General features: G+C 54.7%; 1 protein-coding gene across 1 annotated transcript in view; it reads left to right on the forward strand.

The window, feature by feature from the left end:
• Positions 1-3,236: 3,236 nt before the first annotated feature.
• Positions 3,237-22,024, forward strand: part of CTBP2 (C-terminal binding protein 2) — a 39,424-nt gene continuing 20,636 nt past the window's right edge. The window contains exon 1 of the mRNA XM_008062503.2: positions 3,237-5,234. Within this exon, the coding sequence (XP_008060694.1) occupies positions 3,532-5,234 (1,703 nt within the window). The 5' untranslated portion in view covers positions 3,237-3,531. The remainder of the gene's footprint in view (positions 5,235-22,024) is intronic.

The raw sequence follows: 22,024 nt of genomic DNA on the forward strand, positions 1-22,024 counted from the left end.
CAGAAAGATGTGGCATGGGAGTTTTCACTGTCGGCTCTCTGAGTTCATCCACCTCTCTGAAGGGGCATGTCTGCAACACGGCTGGGGTTGCTTAGTACTCACGCCATACGATGTCAGGTTTTCCATTACAAGAAGGGAGGGAAGTGGCAAGACGGCTTCATAGTGAAGCGTTAGGCCGATGCCATCTGTCCCTTAAAGGCTGGGGAGTCCTGGCTCTGACAGGAGCGCAGTGTGCCCCGTTTGGAAGCGTTCATCTGCTCAGGAGTGACTTCTGATACTCAAGTGACATAGCTGATATTTGGGGACGTGGGAGAATCTTAGAAACGATCAGAGTGCTTCATTCATATGTTTAATTAGTGACTGTCATCTGATTTTGAAGCCCTGTAATCAGGATCCTGTAAGAAAAACAGGGTATCAGAGGTGCTCTGTTGTGGTCCATCCTGTATGGCCAGCTGTGTTCGCCAGCCAGCCTTGGAAGGAGAGGTGGCAGCCATAGTGGCAGTGTGGTGAAACTCCCCCCAGGGTGCCTAATACCCCCATCAGCCCGTTGCCAAAAACCCCAAGACTGAAAGAGGGAGAGGATGAGGTAGATGGGTCTGGGCTGCTGGAAGTTAAGTGGTTGGTGTTTTCTTTGGGGCCTCAGTGTGTCCTGCTGGGTACAGAAGGCTTGCTTCCTTGCACACCTGTCTGCTTATCCTTGCTCCGGAGGAGTTAAGTGTGAGAGCACTTTATCTTTCTTGCCCCTCTCCTTTCTGGAGGGAGGAAGCTCTGCCCAACTTCCTGACGAAGAGACATCCCGCAGACATCGAGCTACCTGGTGCTGGGAGACAGTCTGCTGTTTCCATTTAGTTATGGGGGCTTTGCCGTGTATTCCTGTCCTTTTCTGCTATTACTAGATCTCCTCAGTGGACCTGTTCTCGGGCTGTTGGTGTAAATATTTGTCTCATGCATGGCCAGGCCTGTTCTCCCTCCACCCACGATGGCCAATGCACCAGCGGAGGAATTGCCGAAATTGGCACCCGCAGACCGTGGCTTCTTTCTCTTTCTTACTTTGTGTTTCTTTTCAGGTATCCTAGGAGGTAAGCAGGATTGGGGGTGGGGTTTGGGTCTCCCTGTCACTTACTAGGGCATTTTCCCAGGTAACCCAGAACCTTAGTGGCATTTTTGGTCAGAAGTGGAAGCTCGGTGTTGGGAACGATGGGCTGTGTGTTTGGGATCACCTGGAGTGTCTCTCTGGGCAGTGCTCGGCCAGTTGGTTTAAAGAGAGTTTATCCCAAGTTTATTATGTATTGCTCAGGACAGGGTAGCTGCAGTTCCTAGAAGTGGAATTGTATCCACTTTCCTATTTCAAAGTAAATCTTTAGTACTTCTCACATTTAAAAAATGTTTTAGTGACTGATATTTCTTCCTAGAAGATTCTAGTTGAGTCTTAGATTGAGAGAAATATGGGTGAAGGAAAAGCACTCTTAGGGTTTGATGACTGTAAATATGCTTATTATCTAATTTTAAAATGTTTTCGGTGTGCCCAGCCTTTGTAGCTCCCCGATAGCCGGCTTTTATTTTTGCTGTGGATTCTTCATCCTGAGACTCATGCAATTCGGAGGAGAGAAACCTACCATGTGTCTGGGACCTTGCTTCTCTGGGACCTTTCTAAATGTTTAAAGATATGTCTTCAGTTAATGTTAGGCGCTCCTTTATCTAAATAACCGCTGTTTTTGTATTATCGCACCTAATGTCCCTGGTGGACTCTGAAAGCTTAATCCACGTGAACATGCAAAGTCACCACCAAGATCTAAGCCTGCTGGAATTATGTTTTCCTTTCAAACATATCTAACACTTTGCCCTGGGATGTCCCCTCTGAGGGGACATCGTAAATCTAGCAAACCACTCAGATGGCCCTCTCAAGTGACATAAAGAGATTTGCTAGTGATTATACAGGACAAACTTATGCAAGGGTAACTTTTTTTCAAAGATGTATGTTTCCTTGACTTTTTCCATTCAAAGTGCACAAAAAAGGCAAGAGATAAAATATATGCTGAGATATGATGGATCCGGTGAGAAGTAGTTTTCAGGAATCACGAGTGCATCCTTCCGCAACTTTGAACGATAGACTGGACAATAAATTACATATTATTTATGTGGGAGAAAGAAAACAAGACTGCATTGTCTGCTCAAATAGAAAAACACCAGGTGGAAGACTCCCAACAAATTACTATTACACAGCTTTTATCAGTGAGCCTGCAATGCATGTCTGTGACTGTTTCGCACATTACCACACGTTAGAAACATATAAGGTATACAGTTTTGGGGGGGTTTGGGGGGTGATGAATAAGTTCCTCAATGTCCAAAATTCCATTATAAGCCAACTATCATTGCAATAAAATAAGTGGTTCCAACACTATACTGTTCAATATGAGGTGATGTGTTCTTCACTGTCTTCGCAAAAAAGTGTGGTCGAGTTGCTGGTGGGTGATCCGTGAGCTGTCTCGGAGTGCAAAGGGTTAAAGAGAATGGGAGAACCAGACGTGGCAGCCTCCAGGTTTGCTTTATAACGTTCGGGTTTAGTGGGCAATCTTCCTTTGCCTGTGACCTCTGCTGCAGTCTCAAAATGGTACATTCCAGATTACACAGGCGCTTTTTTCCCCCTGCCCGTACGAAAGAATCTGTGCCTTACAGTAACACGTAAAGAATGCACTTGGACTTGAGCAGTGGAACCTGTTTGATTCACGACCAGAGTCATCTCAAAACCAGACTGCAATATCGTCAGAGCACCAGGTTTCAGACCTAACCCGTTTTTCAGGGCCCTTCATGTCCTAGAGCCAGGCAGGAAACTTTCTATATTTATACGCATTTAATTTGTTTTTTAGCTGTGTGCAGCGGATTAACATTTCACCAAGGTGGATTAAGAGTGAACCGACACCGAAGCAGTCATATTTTGCTTCTGTTACTTTTAAGGAATTGGAGACGGGGGTGAGGGAGGGGATCCCCTTACACGGGGGAGGGAATATTCCTCGTGAAATACCCTGGTGAGGAAGAGCAAGTGTAAGCCAGAGCTCCGGCGTGGAAATAATTCCCAGTCACAGGTTGGGAGGTCTGGATGGAGCAGGCAGCCGGCTTCATCGGTCTAACGAGATGTCACATGGAACAAAAGCTTTAGGGGTTTTATTTAGCTCCTAATCCGCATGCTGAGAGAGCCCTGGTCCATGTGAGCACACCAGCCAGGAAGGGGCGACCCGGCAGGCTGGAGCGCAGCCTCCTTCCTGGGACTGAGCCGTAAAGAACAGACCTCTCGGGCTACCGTTGGGGGAGTGAGGCAAAGTTACCGTGAGTCTTGTGTTTTGTCTACTAAGGTTTCGGAGGATTAATAATTTAGGCCGTGCTTTGAAACAGAAAACCCCCAGTTGGTTGTCCCTGCCATCTCGGAAGGGTTAGCATCCAGCCAGGTCTGTTTTTGATGTATGTAATTGAAGATTTATAAAGAAAGGCTTCTCTTCTGCCTCGTCTGCAATATTTTTTTTTTTTTTTCCTCCAATGCCAGTTCCCAGCAGGCACATAAATATTGGTCGTTCTCAGAGCTGGGATGCTGCCGGGTGGTACGAGGGCCCCTGGGAGAACACCGCGTCCCTGCGGCCTCTGGGGAGGAGAAACTCTCTGACGTATGGCACGGGAGAGGGGACTTGGTTTGAGCAGCCAAACCACCGGCCACAGGACGCTGCCCTGCCTGGGGCCACGGAGCCCTACCTGTACCGGGAGGCCGTCTTTAACTCAGTGGCCGCAAGAAAGGGGTCCACTCCCGACTTCACTTTCTACGACAGCAGACAGGCAGTGATGTCTGGTCATAGCCCCCTGCCACCACGGGATTACTACGGTGACCCATCCGGAGCCACTAGGGTACCCAAAGAGCCTCCCTGCTATCGGGACCCAGGAGTCAGCCGGCCAGTGCCCAGCTATGGAGTGCCTGGCAGCAGAATGCCATGGGATCACATGCAAGACCGGTTGCCCGCCCTGCAGGACGCCAGTCACCCGTACCGGGATCCTGGAGGTAAAATGATCCCCCAGGGGCAGCGGACACAGAGCAGGGCCCCGTCTCCTGGGCGGTATGGAAGGGAACTGTCCGATGCCAGGTATGGGGCGGAGGCGCCCAGCTACGCCCCCAGCCAGGTCTACAACGACGTCGGCGAAAGACCCGTTGATTCTGCCCCTGCCAGACAGGTGGCCCCGACGTGCCTGGTGGTGGACCCCGGCTCAGCTGCCATGCCAGAGGGCACCACAGGGGCGGCCGCCGGTGCCCTGCATCGAGGCTTCGGGCCCGCCCGGGAAAGCCTCCCCTCCAAGATGGCTTACGAGACTTACGAAGCCGACCTGCCCACGTTCCAGGGCCCCGGTGGCAAGAGGAACGTGCCCCCCGAGTTCCTGGCCTTCCTGCGGGCGGAGGGCCTGGCGGAGGCCACGCTGGCGGCCCTGCTGCAGCAAGGCTTTGACTCCCCGGCCGTCTTGGCCACCCTGGAGGATGCGGATATCAAGTCGGTGGCGCCCAACCTGGGCCAGGCCCGCGTGCTGAGCCGTCTGGCCAGCAGCTGCAGGACCGAGATGCATCTGCGCAGGCAGGACCGGGCGGGCCCTCTGCCCCGGACGCGGTCCAGCAGCTTCAGCCACAGAAGCGAGCTACTCCCCGGGGACCTGGCGCCGCTGGGGGCCACGGCCCTGCAACCCCAGTCCATGGGCCCCCTGCCCGCCGCGTCCCCCCGAGCCGGAGACCCGACTCGCCGGCCGTCCAGCGCGCCGTCCCAGCACCTCCTGGAGACGGCAGCCGCCTACTCTGCCCCTGGGGTGGGCGCCCATGCCCCCGCTTTTCCCTCCAACTCCGGGTACAGCTCTCCCACCCCTTGTGCCCTGACGGCACGGCTGAGCCCCACGTACCCCCAGCAGGCCGGGGTGGCCTTGACCCACCCGGGCCCCTCGAACCCCCTTCACCCGGGCCCCAGGACCGCCTACTCCACGGCGTACACGGTGCCCATGGAACTGCTGAAGAGGGACCGCAACGTGGCCGCCTCCCCCCAGCCCAGCCCCCACGGCAGCCCTCGGGTCCCGCGGAAACCCAGCGTCCCCCTGGAGCCGTCCCCCCTGCCGCCGGCCAGCCAGAGCCTCCACACACCTCACTCACCGTACCAGAAGGTGGCCCGGCGGACAGGGGCTCCCATCATCGTGTCCACCATGCTTGCACCGGAACCAAGTAATGCACCCTCCGGGGCGGGGGCAGGGGCGGGTGAGGGGTGAGTGTGGACATAGGATGGCAGGTGGTCGCAGGCCAAGCCTGGAGAGACTAGTCACGCGCACACACACACACGTGTGTGCGTCCCTAGGCGCTCGCGTGGAGACACTGCCCCACGGCAAGTCGTGGCCGGGTGACGTGGGCTTTCTGAGGCTCATCAGATCGGTGTGGCTGACTGACCCCCTGGGGCAGTGTCACCTTCCTTCGTTGAGCCCAAGTGAATTGTGGATTTTCTTTTGCTGTTTCTTGGAGAAACGCAGGAGGGATTCAGAAAAGACCGTGGCTTGGGCTCAGGAGGGGTGGCATTTTCTCTATTTCGCATTGGGGAGCTTTGGAGGAGGCAGGAATCTTGTGTCAAATGCCTCCTAGAAGTTGTGCCCCGTTCGTTTGCCATTAGGAGGGCATACTGGTGTGGAAACACACCTCTTAAGGGTCTGCACACGGAATCAGAGGCGGTGATTAACCACCGTAGAGATGAAAATGTGTGTGTTTGCATACTTGTGGGTTAAACAAAGCAAGATGTTGAAATCCCTTAGAACTGTCTGTTTCGAAAACAGATTTAGTCTCTCATATCGGAAAATCCAGTTGGGAATTCTCCTTGCTGCTAGGGAAGGATGTACTTCCAAGTTGAGGAGACGGAGAGCGAGGCTAGGTGGTTTCTTTAAAACATGCGCCAGATGTGATTTATGACATGTGTTTCCTCGGACAATGTGGATAAACTTCGAGGCGGATGTCCTTGGAGCACCATTTATAATTTTTATTTTAATTCGAGAACCTTGACTGAAAATGTAACATGTAAGTGTTTCCTTTTGTCAAACATACTTCTTCTCTTCCTTCTCACCCCCCCCCCATATAAGTAGGAAACAGTTCTTTTTAAGTAGATTTTTTTTTCCCCCTGAATAACTCACATTATAGGGAGTGAAAATCATGGTTGAAAACATAAGACCTACCTTTGTGAACGTACACCCACAGCCACAGTGGATGAGGACTTAGGAGCCGGATCTTAGGAAACCCCCTATCCCCCAGACGCAGTCTGAAGTCTCTACCACAGCCAAAATGGTGCAGTGGTATCTGCTGGTGACTCACACACTTGACATCTAGGCATGCGACTTTTTATTTCCAAAGGGAGACTGAGTCACTTGCTGGAGTTTGCCGTTGGTTCTAGCCATCGGTCTGGTTTTGTCTCCTATGTGGATTTTTTTGCTTTCTGATCCCGTAATTGATTTGACTTTTTAAAAGCAGCGTGCCGCAGGAGGGAAGTCAGATCATTTTTTTCTGAGGGTCTGCGCCTTTCCTTTCACCATCAAACATTCTTTCTCTGCAACCAGCGCATTTGCATGGCGATGACATTTGTTGCTCCAGTAATTTCATCTGATAATGGCTGGGCTTGCAAAGCGGATCTGAAAACATATTCCTTAATTATGTGTTGCTAAGTAACGGGAGAGTTTGGTCATAATCACAGAAAGATTATCTCCTCGTTGAAGTCGTGGAGAGGTTTTGCCAAAGGAAGAGACCTGTCAGATTGCCCGGTTTTCTTTCCTTTTCTGGGTATTTTGCAGCGCCCTCCGACCAAAACGTGCACGGTTAGGCGGGTGCGGAGTGAGGGGCGTTGTACGGGTTGTTTGTTTGACTGGGGATGGTTCACACAACGCTGTGCAGACCAAAGGAGATTGATTGTGATTTCGTTCGCGTGGCTGCCCGCCAGTGCCAAGGAAGTCTGCCGTCGGAAGTGGGCCAGAAACCAAATTTCCCCGTCAAATAATCTGTCCCGTAGCTGCAGTTTTCATCCTCATTTCTTACCGGGCATTTCAGGGTGGAATCATCCACCCCCATCCTGTAAGGGCAGGGGGCGAGGGCTTGGCTTCTCTGCCGGGTACGTGGCATTCTGTGTGGCGGGTTTCACGGGACCCACAAGCCAGATCTGGAGGCTGGCGACGGCAGGAAAATTAGCCAGTGTGTCCACAGAGGAGAGTGTTTGCGCTGGAGGGGGGTGCCAGGAACCCGGAGACGGTGATCTCGACATCCAGCCGTGTGGCTCACTTTCAGCACACTCAGCATGCATAAATCCGTTTTGGTCTCACCTGCCTCGGGTGTTTCCTCCCGATCTGCAGGGACGGGGAATGCCTAGAAGTTGGCCCTTCTCCCCCTTTGGAGAGGATGTTGGAGGGTTTGCAGTGGGCTTGTTTGGGGGTTTTGTTTAAGCCACTGTTTTGTTGTCCTGTGCTTTGGCTATCTTAACACATCTGCTCTTCTCGGGTACAAACTCCCTGCTTTTACCGTGGTTGGTTTTGTGCACATAAATGGTAGGCTCCTATCTGTCGAGCCCGGTCTCGTCCAGTCCGCTGGCCAGGCAGTTCTGAGTGACAAGATGGAGAAGGCAGATGACGCGGGGACCCTGGTTCAGCCTGCCCGCTCCGGTGATGCGGGATGGATGGGCTGCCCCTCAGACCCCCGTGATCGTCAGCACCTGGTGGGTGGCAGGTCTGCTGCCGCTCTCAGGCCGACCTGGCCGGCTGTGGCAAGAGCCTCGCAGCCTTCCGGTGTGGCTAGAAGCCAGCACCACCCCCCCATGTGTCACGTGTTGTCGCCCGATCTCTCCCTGCACCGGCTGCAGCGGGTAAACACCGGCGCTGCAGCCATCTTTGGATCTTTGTCTTCCTGAAATGCAGCAATGCACACAGCCTACCACGGGCTCCTCGAGGAGCAGACCCGGGGTTCAGAGTTTCAGGTGGGGGAGATGCAGCCCTGCCCACTCTCTTTCAGAGCTTTTCCCATCTGCTTCCAGCCATTTATCTTGCGGCGTCTGGATTAATGGTGCGCACATAGGATTCCCACGTAGTTACCAGGGTGGCTGCCCGAGGACTCCAGGCCGGAAGGAGGAATCTGTGGTCCGTGTTCCGAGGCACTGCTGGGGAGGCTGAGGGTTGTGACAGCTGTCTGTCACCAGAATCGGTCACTTGCATGGCTTTGTTGGATGTGGCATTGTGATCGTGGCCCCGATGTCCAGCAACTGGAGGTGTGGACACTGGTTTTCTGGGTAGAAAGCTCCTCTCTGAATCAGACTAGAGGATTGCTCCCACCACCCCCGCCATGGAGTCCTCAAGTGCCCTTGGCATTGGAGGCCTCTTCTGCGTGTTGAGATTAGTGCCGGGGACAGAGGATTCGCCGACTTTCAAACCATCAGACTGGAGGCAGCCTGGAAATGGCCTCCACAAGGCCTCTAAAGCCCCCAGAGCAGCTGATAGTTCCCAATTCCTACCCTCACGTAGCCTGGGAGGGTGGGGTCCAGCTGGCTCCACCCCAGCCTGGGGCACAGGGGAAATTGGGAGCAGGCTCCGAGGACCATAACCCTGGGTTGGCCCTTCAGACCAGTGAGGTGATGACTCCAACTCTTCGGGTAGTCATGGTTTCTACTGGAGGAACCGTGAAGGAAGGAAAAACACCTCTTCCGAGCTGCCCTCCAGGGCCCCTGAGTGCTAAACAGAGACCACTGGCCCAGCAGGACCCAGCGTGAGCTTGGGCGCTTGTTCACTCGTTCGTTCCTTTGCATTGACCAACCACCTGCTGTGGGCCAGGCCTGTGTGTGGTCCCATGTGTGGGGAGCCCAGGCAGGCAAGACCCAAGCTTTGTATTCAGGTGCTCTGCAGTCTGGGAGCCAAGACGGGTTATTCATAGAAGGACAGTGACGGTGATGTCCTGTGATGTATCACAAGGACCAGGCTGGGGACACTCATGGGGCCCTTGAGGTGCCCAGAGCGCTGGGATTGGCCAGCCACCTCTGTGCACCACCAGGGAAGCATGAGGATAGTGGAACTCAGCACCACAGCCAGACTGGAGACGTGTGGTCAAGGGCCAGAGGAGAGGACACTGCCCGGCTGGCATGGGGCAGATGGAGACTACTGTGTGTGAGCTGTCGGGTGCAAGGGCACCCAAGATCCCAGCTGCCCATTTGAGACTTACTGTGGCATCTCTTTTCTTGCAGAAGTGCGTATATCTGCATAGCCCAAAAATGCCAGTGTCATGGAACAAGAAGGGGACTCACCCAAGGCCACATAGCCAGGGCTTTCTCCTCCCCACGGGCTCTGTAGAGCCAGAACCTCAGCAGAACCTTCCTTCCAAATCAAGGAAGAGCCTAGTGGTTCTGGAGTGCCGTGGCCACTCCCAGCCACCGCAGCCTCGACCTGCTGGGTCCGGCGATCCTTCCGCCTCAGCCTTCCGAGTAGCCGGAATTACAGGCGTGCGCTACCACGCCCGGCTGATTTTTTAAAATTTATTTATTGTAGAGATGAGGTCTCGCCAAGTTGCCCAGGCAGGTCTCGAACCCTCAGGCTCAGGCAGTCCACTCACCTCCGCCTCCCAAAGCGTAGGATTACAGGCTGAGCCACTGAGCCCGGCGCTGTAGACCTGATTTGCCTTTGTACTTGACCTCTGGGGCTGGTCTCCGCAATTGTGCATGGAGGCAAAATGTGGCTTTCTGGTTTGGTGTTCTCAGCATTCAGAGTGTCCCTGGACAGTCACCTGCTCCTGGCCTCTGTGCAGCCAAAGTCCTGGATGTGGCCAGTCTCTGACTTCACGGGCTCCCTCGGGGCCCACCCCCCAGATCGCTGGTGTCACCTCTGCCGTTTTCAGAGTAGAAGTGATCGCCTCTCTCACCCGTTACTGCCCGTTACTTCAGTGTTTGTGTCTTGGTTGTGGCCTCCTTACCAGACTAAACACAGTGCCCGAACCTGACATCACCCCTCATTCTTGTAGCTCGTTCTAGTAGTGTAAGACCAAGGTTCTCGGTGTCCCTGTCAGGCCCCCGGAAATGCTGTGGCCCCAAGGAATATGACTTCAGCCCAGGAACATGAGGTATCTGAATGTGCACTCAGGTGTCTCACCTGCTGTGTGTTTGGGCAAGTGTATTGAGTTCTCTGTTCTGTATCTCTCTCTGTCAGTGACAGAGAGGACCCGAACCTGCTGTGTAGGCTTGTGGGAGTGCAGTGAGCAGAGGAAGAAGAAATCAGTGCCGTGCCAAGGTCATTAAGCTGCCTTGGCTGGGGCCGGGCCTGCTTTGAAAATGGTGCTTTGTCATCGTGATTGTCCCTGGGCCTCTTCTTTGGCCCAGAGGGAGCACGCTGGGCTGCTAGGGCCTTGGAGTCTCAGAGACTGAATTCACCCCCCAGCTCTGCACCCCTCTCCACGGCTTCCTCTGACCGTTTGGGTGGGGACTTCCATCTGTGGAGGACAAAGTGGATGAGCCGAGCCAGGACACCTGGACAGCAACCAGGCTGCCTGAAACAGACCCCACCGGGGTCCTCAGTTGGGCACACGGGCCGCTCTGCTGCGCCCCGGTCTTGTTACATCTCACTGGGCTTTTCCCCAAAGTGGACCATAAAACCAACTTGTATATAGTGTATCCACCTCGGTGACTCTGGCTTCCTCTGCGTTGATGCATCAGTGATGGCGCCAAGAGAGTGGTCGGGGAGTCTCGTTTGAGCCCCAGACCCTTTGCCTAACAGCCCGGGCTCCTGGCCCACCGTGGGGGGCTTCAAGGGTGAAGAGGTTGACGCACGTTTAATCTGCTCATGTGGCCGGGACACAGAGCAGGTGGCTAATGAGGTTAGCTCTCGCTGTGCTTTCCCGCTAGGCAGTTTAAAGGAACTGACCCGTGTTTTCATGGGAGGAGATGTCAGCCAAGACGGCTGCTGGGACCAAGGCCAGCTCCACCCGGGTTCCTGTCACCAGCACCTCTCCTGCGTGTCCTCACTGGGCCCACGTTGACTGACACAGGTCGGCTGGGCTTTCTTTACCCTACAGAGCTCGACTGCAACTCCGTGTAGACGAGTAGAGTATGTCCTGGCAGGACCTCTGCCCTTTAGGGAGCAGGTTCGTGGGACCACGGCCTTGCTTTCCAGACAGTTTTTCTGTTGTGGCACTTCTCCCCATCTCCCAGACTCCAGGAACCATCGCCTCTATGGAAGCTTTAGAAGAGGAAGCCATCCCACCCAAGGTGGGGTTTAGACCTTCCTGGAAGATTTGCAGAGCCAGGGACACAAATACTTGAGCAGATTTCCCCAGATGGGGTGAGTGTTGCCGTGTTCACCCGGCCATAAAAAGAAGAAACCGACAGGGACCCACACCATTCTGTTTTAACTGTCTTTTCTTTTCTTTTTTTTTTTTTTTTGTAGAGATGAGGTCTCGCTGCCCAGGCGAGTCTCGAACCCCCGGGCTCAGGCAATCCACTCACCTCAGCCTCCCAAAGGCGCGGGATGACAGGCTGAGCCACCGAGCCTGGCTTAAACTGTATTTTCTAACGAGGCCTTTGCACTTAAGTGTCCACGCTGGGGCTTGTAAGGTACGTTCAACTCCGTCAACCTGGGTGCCTGAGGCACTTCCCTGGGTTGTGGCCAGGTACACAAATTACAGATTATTTCCTCCCGTTTTGTGGTTGTCTTTTTATTTTCTCGACAGTGTCCTTGAAGCATAAAAATTTCCATTTTGAAGCCTGTCTTATTTTGATTGCCTGTGCTATTGGCTCGTTCTAAAATCTTGAAGATGTCCTTGCGTGTTGCGTTTTCCTCTTACACTGAGGTCTTGATCTTGTCCACTTCTGCATATGGTGTGAGGTAGGGGTTCGCTTTCATCCGGTTGCCAAGCACCGTGGGCTCTGCAATTTCTGGAAGTCGAGCTGTGTGGCCCCAAGATAAAGCTTCACACCAGACTTCTTACATTTGGAAACCAACCCTCTAAAGAGGACAGACAATTTTTTTAAAGTGTGACGCCAACATATATTAACAGGAAAGCTTTTCAGGTGTTTGGAGCCTGTTTATTTTCCCCACGAACATACGAGGTGAGAATTCTAAAGCCTGTTCACAGATTCCTTGCTGATACATGGGAAAATTTTTTTGGGGAGGGGAGGTTGGTGAAAGAAAAATAATGCGTGTAATCTATAACTAATTAGCCCACGTTCGTGATAGAGAAACTAGTGTAATTAAATGTGCCGTTCTTGGGGTGTGTTTTCCCCCTCTGGGGCTGGCTTACACAAAGGACTTTCTAGTTGTTTTCCACATAAAGGGTAAAAAGCAACACGGTGCTCACTTTCCTTCCCCTACACGACTAAAGAAACAGGAAGGTACAGCACAGTTAAATTTAGCCAAACAGCAGTGTGCAGCATGTCAATAGAGCGACTTTTGCCACATTGTTAGGGGAGCATAAAACCAACCCTGTAAGTACCCATCCCTGCTGAGAGGGTGGGCGGCTTCCGGGACATATTCTCCCCAGAGCAGTGGAGCACTTGATCCCAGGGGAGGGTTTGCAGATGTGGATGTGGTAGAGCTGTGGGAGAACCAAGCCTGCCACCGAGTTCCTACGGGGTAAGTCCAAGTTCTGGGCCAGGCCCTCCCTGGAAGGGGCAAGGACTAGAAGTCGGACTCCTGGTTTCCAAATGCAGATGCTTGGGGCGCTGGTGGGGCTGGCTCTGGTCCTCGCAATACCAGCCTGATAAGAAAACATTCCTTCCCAGGGCTGGCGGGGAGCACCTGTCCCAGGCTGGGATAGGTGAAACCAACCTGGGGAGAATCTAGGGCCCCGGCTGAGCCCTACAAATAATACTAACCGTCATTATTGTGGAGCATTTGACAAGGATTATTCCTCAACTGGATTCCCAGGAAGCCTTGGGGCATTTTCCCTTTCAAGGCGGATAGGGTCAGAGAGGTTAGCGCCCTGCCTGGGTCACACAGCAGGCTTGGCACTTCAAGCCAAGCTCTCTGACTCCAGACCTGTGTTCGGTGGCTTTGCCATGGTGAACCCCCAGGCATGGGGCTTTAGGGCAGCAAGGGAAATCCCACAGGGGTGTAGAGTTGGGGAAGGAGACACCAGCCCAGGCTGGAAGCCAAGGTCCATGGCAGCAAAAGGAGACTGGCTGAGTTACTGGAGTCGGGAGCCAGTCTGGGGTTGCTCTGAGGCTCCCTCCCCATATGTGACCTTGGAGGGATGGTCCTCACCCCACCTGTGTCTCTCCCCTCCCCGCCCCCGCCAAGAGCTCTGAGCACCATATCACATCTGGAGTTTTGGGCATGGCCAAGCTCAGGACACACGCCTGGTCCCAAGGGCATCTACTGGGCACCTCCCCATCCCCAGCTGGTGCCTGCAAGGCCACACTTGGGTCCAAGCTTCTCTGACTGCCGGGCCAAGCCCCTTCCTCTGTATCATGCTGCCTTCTGGGAGAGTTTCTGGAATCATTTCTTCCGGTGAAGAGTGCACACCCCTCTTCTTAATAGAATGTAAAACGTTCTTCGGCCATAAGAGGATTTAAGCTGGCTATCAGGAATGGCTCCAACACAGGACAAAATGTCAATAGATGGAGAAGTAAGTACAGGGAAAGGTAGGGGTGGGTGATAAGGCCAGACGCGCATTCCCTGCAGTCCTGTGCACAAGGACAGGCGTGAATTCCACCCTGAGCTTCCCGGCAACCAAGGTAATGAGCAAAAACGTCACATGGAAGATGCACATTGTGCATCAGATTGGACCGTCTCTCCCATTGCTTGGAAGATTTTGGAGTGATCACGCGTTGAATTTTTCCTACCCTTGCCATCAGCTCTAGGTTTGCAGTTGGCTTTCTGGCATGACCTCCTCACACCTCACTATACATCTTCCCATGCCCAGCCTTCTGCACACTGTCTTCTGATTTTTGTAACATTTCACCAGGACCTCATGGTCACTGAAGTTGCCGCGCTGTTTGCTCTTTTTGCAGTTTGGGGGCCTGCCTGGGCCCCGTCAGCTGGCCTTCTGGAGCCGGCTTCCTGGGGGTGCCTGCCCACGTGATTTTTAGTAGGTACAGGGGCTCTGACTGGCCAGCCGAGTTGTCAGCAACTACCCGGCACCAGCCAGTCCGTTCTCCCGCCATTGAACATGCTCGGGGCTGACCTTTCAACCTAACAAATTTCTCCCCCGGAGGTTTTCCTATTACGTGGTTTTTATGTGAAAAAACATACACGACTTCGTGATGGGTTCTCGTGTTTTCCTGTAAACTGGGCTTTGAGCCTGGAACACTTTAGAAGTCGTTAGATTTCAAGAAAAAGCGAGAGAGGAAGAAGGAATGGAGGAGACATCCGGCCAGCTGCTGCACTTGGGAATGTCCGCTTCCTGGCCACCATGGGCCCTAGGGCCTGCCGGACAGCGGTACTGTTCAAGGGTCCTTGGGAATCACGTTTCTTTGGGGTTTTAGGCATCGGCTGCAAGTATGGGGCTTCTGCTTTTTCCCATCTCGGCCTTGTTGGCTGCCAGGGCTAAGAAGGAGGGCATGTGGCCTGGGAAGTATAGGGACAACATTAAGCCTGCGTCTGCCGGTCTCCCCGGGGACCTTTGGGGAGGAAATGTCCATTCCTTGGGGGCACGGGTGGAATCGGTCCATCTGATTCCAGGGACACACCAGCAGCCCAGGCAGCCATCCAGACGGGCTCCTGGTGCCAGGCACTCATGGGCAGCTGCTTTTAGGCAGTGAGTGGCGGTAGCCCCAGCGGGACTTGACAGTGACACGCTTTGCCCATCATGAAGCCGTATTTGTTTTTTCACATAAAAACACGTAATGGGAAAACCTCCGGGGGAGAAATTCATTAGGTTGAAAGGTCAATGGTGGGAGGACGGACTGGCTGGTGCCGGGCAGTTGCTGACAACTCGGCTGTCCGGCCAGAGCCCCTGGACCTACGGAAAATCACTTCCCCTGGGACCTGGGACGGGCACCCCCAGGAAGCCGGCAACAGAGGAGCAGCCAATGGGGTCCAGGCAGGTCCCCAAACCACTCCTGCCCTTAGAACCATGGGACCAGAAGCAAGTTGAGATTCCATGGGATGGTGACCTGTGTGTACACTGTCCCCACCCCCAAACCCGACTCAGGGATGCTCGGACCCCTCACGGTGCCCTAGGACCCAACACACACCCACGGACCTGCTGATCAAAATCCAGGTCCGGGAAAGGTCAACTTGGCCCCTAAAAAAGGCTCACCCAAAATGCAATGCATACATACTTGACCATCCTTACAGGAAGCCACCTCATGGTGGCCTCCCTGGCGAGTGTTCCAATGCTCTGTGCCTCGGATGCCTGACTCTGGGGCCTCTGGCCAAGCAGGGCTGGCTGAGACACAAAGGACTGTCGGGTCTCCGTAAGGCACAGGTTCAGAAGGAAGCGCTTCCCGCAAAGCCTTGGGGGACTGAGCTTCACCAGCTCTGCGCTGCGATGGTTTCCCACCCTGCTGGCCTGTCGCCCAGCACCACCGATCTGCCGATTGGTAGACGCGTCTCAGAACAGTCACGGGAGGAGGTGACCACAGAGGTTTGCCCGGGGATGATCAGTAAAGCTATTTTGGACTCAGATCACCTTGACCTCCTGTACTTGGTGAGAACATCCCGGGTTCCTGCTCTTCCGGTGGCTGCTGCTGCTTGTACTTGGTGAGAAAGACCCCTGGGGCATTAGGAAGCGCGGGCACGTCCTCACAGTCCACCGCCCTCTGCCACCCTAGACTGTGCCGAAGCCCCTTCCGCCGGGTGTAGGGACCCGAGTACTCAGCCAGCACTCCACTCGTGCAGGGTGAGAGGCCGGCCAGGACCATCCCGTGCTGCCTGGGTGGCCTGCGGCCGCCTCGGATCCTCACAGCATCCCGCCAGCCCCACGCGTGCGGGTCCCAAACATGCCACCAGCACACAGCCCCACTCGTGTGCGGCCGGTGAGTGAGTTTGCAGCACTTGCCTGTGCCAGATTCCTCTGGCAGCCGTGCCTTCTTTTCTCATCTTGATTTCATCTTATTTTTCTCAAACATCCCCTTCTGTTGTTGCCAGGGGCACGATTTTAGAACTTGAGAACTATTCACTCAACACCCCTGCCAGTGTTGCCCACACAGTAGGCGGCGCCTTCTCAGCCATGCCCAGGGCTTGGGACAGCACTCGGGCCAGACCGTCCCTCCTCGGCTTCAAGCCACAGGGAGTCCTCCCAGGTCTGGGGCTGCACGGACTTCCTGGACTCGCCCCGCTGCGAGACCAGGAGGGGCGGAGGGTACCCTGGGAGCCAGGCCACAGCCCCAAGCGAGCATCCATGGGGCAGCATGTCGGCGTCCTTTGCTTTGTAATGGACCCTTGCGAGGCACAGGGAGAATGCCCAGGCATCACCAGGGGACTGTGGCAAAGGCTGTTTCGGAGAACACATGCAGTGCTTTTTGCCTGTGCGCCTTGAGGTTGCTGCCAACTTTTGCAGCAAGACAAAAACCAGCAGTGACTCTTCCATCTGGGCCGTGCCTCTCCCAGGGGCAGCATGCAGTTGTGAGAGAAATTAATGACCTGGCTCACGCAGGGAGGGATGCTTTTCTCTTTTGTGTGGGACACTCGAGAGAAGGGTTTCTCACCCTGCTGGCCTGTTGTCCAGCACCACTGATCTGCCGATTGGTAGGCGAGTCTCAGAACAGTCACGGAAGGAGGTGACCACAGAGGTTTGCCCGGGGATGATCAGTAAAGCTATTTTGGGCTCAGATCACCTGGACTTTCTGTCAGGGATGTGGACAACATTTTTTCCTTCAGCCCAAGGAAACAGACACATGGTACCTGGTGAATACCCTACACACCGCAGAGTATTTTCTAGGAAACGTGCCTGGTATGAGCGTTCTAGTTGACAAAGACTCACCTTTCTTGGTTTTTGTCCTCTTGGATGAGGTCTGATGCCTTGTCCCTCTCTCTGGCTACTATTTAAAGGGGACAGAAGGGTGTCCTTCCTCTGTGACCAAGGCTGCAGGTCACGAGCTGTGGTCACGGGTCTTGTCCATCGCAGCTCAGAGCTGGTGAAGCTCAGTCCCCCAAGGCTTTGCGGGAAGCGCTTCCTTCTGAACCTGTGCCTTACGGAGACCCGACAGTCCTTTGTGTCTCAGCCAGCCCTGCTTGGCCAGAGGCCTCAGAGTCAGGCATCCGAGGCACAGAGCATTGGAACACTCGCCAGGGAGGCCACCATGAGGTGGCTTCCTGTAAGGATGGTCAAGTATGTATGCATTGCATTTTGGGCGAACCTTTTTTAGGGGCCAAGTTGACCTTTCCCGAACCTGGATTTTGATCAGCAGGTCCATGGGTGTGTGTTGGGTCCTAGGGCACCGTGAGGGGGACCGAGCATCCCTGAGTCGGGTTTGGGGGTGGGGACGGTGTACACACAGGTCACCATCCCATGGAATCTCAACTTGCTTCTGGTGCCATGGTTCTAAGGGCTCGAGGTCTAGCAGCGGACCAGGGTGAGCTGGTCACCCAAGGCTCAGACCCTGGGCAGCATCTGTGCTTGGAAGCTATCATCGAGGGCATTGAGGGTAGGGTTTTTTTTTTTTTTCCTTTTCCCTGGTGCCACAAGATTACACTGGACAACAGTTACCACCATGATATTAATCTTTGAGGCCACAGGGTCCAGGGAGGCTTCTGGGAAGGATGCATGCCTAGCGTAAGAACTCTTAGGTTCACGGTTCTTGATTTTGTGTCCATGATTGATAGATCAGCGCTGCTGCAGTAAAAGAGAGAGAACTTGAAGACTTACCTTAGCGCACCAAGGTGAGATCCCCAGTCTGTCTTCAGAGTAGACTGGTCCGCAGCCTGGGCCTGACATGGTGTCTCTGGCCAGTGTCCGAGGTTTGTTGAGTTAACTTGTCTGACAAGAGAGTGATTTGCCCTGTAGTGAGCCCTGGGGCTAAGTTGTGTCAGACAGACCTGGGTTCAAGTCCCAACTCTGTCACTTGCTCTGTGACCTGGGATGAGTTCATCTCACCTCATTGGTGAGACAGAACAGTGCCTGGGCACAGGGTCGTCTGGGGGTGCCAATGAAGACGTGCAAGAGAGGTGTCTGTGCCCACCCTGCTAAACGGGACTGGCTTTATGGCATAGCCGTGGTCCCAGGCAAGCAGCGTGAGGAGTTGACTCTTCACGTCCTCTGTTACCCAAAACTTGATTTCCATGTGTGCTCTGGTTCTTGGGTGCATAGGTGTTTTTATTGCTGCAATAAAATATTGAAAACCAATTAAGGAAAAGTAGCGGATGGCAGTGGTGCCAGGCATGTGACTCACTTTTTTTACAACTTAGGCCAGTCTCAGGTATTTCCCCAGCTCCCAGGCACGTTGTGGGAAGGTCTAGTCTGTGTCTAATTACTGCGGCTCAGAGCATGCCTCGCCCATGTGGGGCACGCAGAGGGGGCTGTCCCAGGAGGCCCCTTGGCTACAGACAGCTGGTTTTCATCTGTAGGTGAGTCTGAGCAGAGGGTGGGTGTTCTCAGGGGTCTTTCTGGTGGACTCCAGCTTGAATTCAGAGTCTTGGGCTACAAGGGTGGTGGGCTGGGACCCAAGGGTGGCAGCTCCCACCCTGGAGATCAGGCCCAGAGCGCCTACAGATGACCTTACAGCCAGTCCTAGCACCTGCCAAAGGGGCAGTAAGGTGACAGACCCAGCCAGCCCTGGCTCTGACAAGTGAGTTCTCCAAGGTCCTCACAGCTAGCCACCTGGGAGCCACAGGAAGAAAGGGCACGGCAGGGACAGGCAGGTGGGGAAGCAGGAACCCGAGGGCACATCGTCTGACCTCGCCGTGCCGGCAGTAAGAGAACAAGCAGTGGCCAGGCTCGGTGGCTCAGCCTGTTATCCCGCGCCTTTGGGAGGCAGAGGTGAGTGGGTTGCCTGAGCCTGCAGGTTCGAGACCCACCTGGGCAACTTGGCGAGACCTCATCTCTACAATAAATCAAAAAATTAGCCGGGCATGGTGACGTGCGCCTGTAGTTCCAGCTACTCGGAAGGCTGAGGCGGAAGGATCGCCGGAGCCCAGCAGGTCGAGGCTGCGGTGGCCGGGAGCGGCCACTGCACTCCAGTCTGGGTGACAGAGTGAGACTCCAACTCAAAAAAAAAAAAGAACTTGGGAAGACTGAGGTACATTCAAGTTCCTGGTGTCGGTGTGAGGAGTCAGTCGGCTCAGAACACAGCACCGTCTGGAGCTTTCTCCCGCCGGGTTGTTCTTTGCCAGAGAAACTGCAGGGGACATCCTTGTACTTGCTGAGGCTGTACCAACGTGATGGAACGGCCATCACCGCATGCTGGGTGGAGAATGTTCTCAGGCCTTTGGTTCCCCAGCACTCACTGCAAGCCAGGCTGCTCGTGCTGTCTTCCCAGGGCCTGGCTCAGGCTACCCCTTGGCCAGGGATGAGGTGAATCGCGGTCTGCCGGGCCAGGTCTGCCAGCCGTGCTCTGCTCACGGACCCTCCCCCAACACATTCACCCACAGGGCCCTGTGGACCCTGTCACTCTCTCAGGCCTCCGTGGAGTCAGGAGTGGGAAGACACCTTTCCAGAGAGACCCCCGTAACAAGGCGACCAGAGAGGGGCTCCAGAGTGTTCCAAGGCAGAGGTCTGAGACATGGAGGTTCATCTGGGCAAATGAGGACAGGGGAACACGGTTTCAAAAAGCCTCGTCAGAATCCTGAAACTTGGTGGCCCCGACCTTGGAGAACCTTGGAGAAAACCTCGTCAGAGTCTGCCCTTGGGATGTACCAGCCTCTGCTGTCATTTGGACAGGGAGAAAAGGGTTCCCGCCCTCACACGAAGGTGACCTGAATCAAAGCGGTGACTGAGCTATGTGCAACTCAGCCCCTGCTTGGGGCCTGCCCTGCCGAAGTCTGGCTTCAAAGAGTACCCCGGCTTCTGAGGGTCTCGCTCTCGCCTGGAAAGCCCTGGCTGGGACGGGCTTGCAGGGTTTTTGCAGCATGAGTGCTGGGCCCGTTCCATCTGTGCCATTTTTGGTTGTGGCGCTCACCTTTGGCCGCCTCACTTTACTCTTCCGTTAGCTTGGCTGCACCTGGACAGCCTGAGGTGGCCTCACCTGTGGGTCTTCATCTCAGGGGCTTCACAGCCAGGTGCTCTCAGGTACTCTCAGAATCCAGCTAGGCCCAGCCTCGGGGGTGGCAGCCACCTCCCAGGTCCCGGGGCTAAGGGAGCACTTGGAGTGATTGGTCGGGCTTCTTGCTGGGTATGCTGCCCTGCCGGTGAGGCTTTGTCTCGGATCTTTTTTTGTTTCTGTTTTTGTTTTTGAGTTGGAGTCTCACTCCGTCACCCAGATTGGAGTGCAGTGGCTGCTCCCGGCCACCACGGCCTCGACCTGCTGGACTCCGGTGATCCTTCTGCCTCAGCCTTCCAAGTAGCTGGAACTACGGGAGCGCACTACCATGCCTGACTAATTTTTTATTTATTGTAGAGATGAGGTCTCACGGCCCAGGCGGGTCTCGAACCCGCGGGCTCAGGTAATCCACTCACCTCAGCCTCTCAAAGACGTGGGATTACAGGCTGAGCCACCGAGCCCGGCTTGTCTCGGATCCTTTTAAGGCCTTCTCAGGCCTCCTGTGTGTAGAAGGATCTGATCCAGGCACTTCTTCTGGGTTCAGCAGGTAAAGGAACCTGGGCACAGGGGTGCTGTGTACATGTGACCACTACCCCAAGCTCCTGGCCACTTCTGCTAGCCCATTCCTGGGGGTGGGGAGTGGATCTCACCTCTGGGTGGGGGGAGCAGGAAGCCACCCTGGGAAGGCTTTGATGCAGGGGGTGGGTGTCCCAGGGTCCTCACTCCACGTGTCCCAGGCATAGTGAAGGCTCCCTTGATTGTGAAGGGGTTCGTGCAAACCAAGCTGCCACCCCAGAGCCCAACCCCTCTTCCTTCCTGGACGCCAGCCCTTCAGCAGAGTGAGTGGAGCGTCTCGTGGGTTCCCCCGCAACAGTCGGTCCAGAAGCCGCTGCACAGTGGTCTGGGCGTTTGTTTCCTTCCCCAGGGGTATCCCTGCCTCTTTGTAAAGTGTGACCAGTGGCCTTCACACTCCTTTGTACATTGTAAGCAGGACCTGGGCTCAAGCATGCCAGGCAGGTTTCAAGCCTTGGAGTCAACAAGCACTCTGAAGTCCCAGACCTGGCTGAAGAAAGAGTGCGGGGCTCAATTAGTGATGTCTGCCATGAGTGCAGAACTAGAAAAGTGGCTGGGTATGTGTGTGTATGCGTGACTAGGGGGTAGGAAGAGGCTTAACTCACAGGAGCAGTGGAAACCATTGAGGGTCAGATGAGACTTGAAGGGGGAGGAAACCTGAGAAGACTGGGTTCTCCATTCTGGGGGCCTGGACGTTACTGAGATTTCAAAATGGGGCCAAGGCCTGGGCTGTATGCCAGACTGCCCCAGAGGCTTGGCAAGGAAGTGGACATAGCTCTGGGAGGGCTTCCCAGAAACGCCACAGAGAAAGCGCATGTGCCAAATGAAAAGGCAGATACCGCAGAAACAAAGCCGAGATTTCCAATGGCAGTTGCATTTTTTTTTTTTAACCTTCAAATAATGCCGCACTTAGTAGCACACATTTTATCCCCGTTGCTGCCTCAAAGCTGCTCCCTGGACACGCTTGTCAGCACCCTGCTGCCATGGTCAGTCTTGTAAAAGAAAGGGAAAATGCCAGTTCCCCAGCCCCTCTGCCACCGCTTTTTTCTTTTTTTTGAGTTGGAGTCTCACTCTGTCACCCAGACTAGAGTGCAGTGGCCGCTCCTGGCCACCGCAGCCTCGACCTGTCCGGCTCCAGTGATCCTTCCGCCTCAGCCTTCCAAGTAGCTAGAATTACAGGCGCGCGCTACCACGCCCGGCTGATTTTTTGATTTATTGTAGAGATGAGGTCTCGCTGCCCAGGCGGGTCTCGAACCTGTGGGCTCAGGCCATCCACTCACCTCAGCCTCCCAAAGGCACGGGATTACAGGCTGAGC

Source organism: Carlito syrichta, unplaced genomic scaffold, assembly GCF_000164805.1.
Source record: "Carlito syrichta isolate Samal-C Ts95f unplaced genomic scaffold, Tarsius_syrichta-2.0.1 Scaffold305729, whole genome shotgun sequence".
In the NCBI taxonomy this organism is placed as follows: domain Eukaryota; kingdom Metazoa; phylum Chordata; class Mammalia; order Primates; family Tarsiidae; genus Carlito; species Carlito syrichta.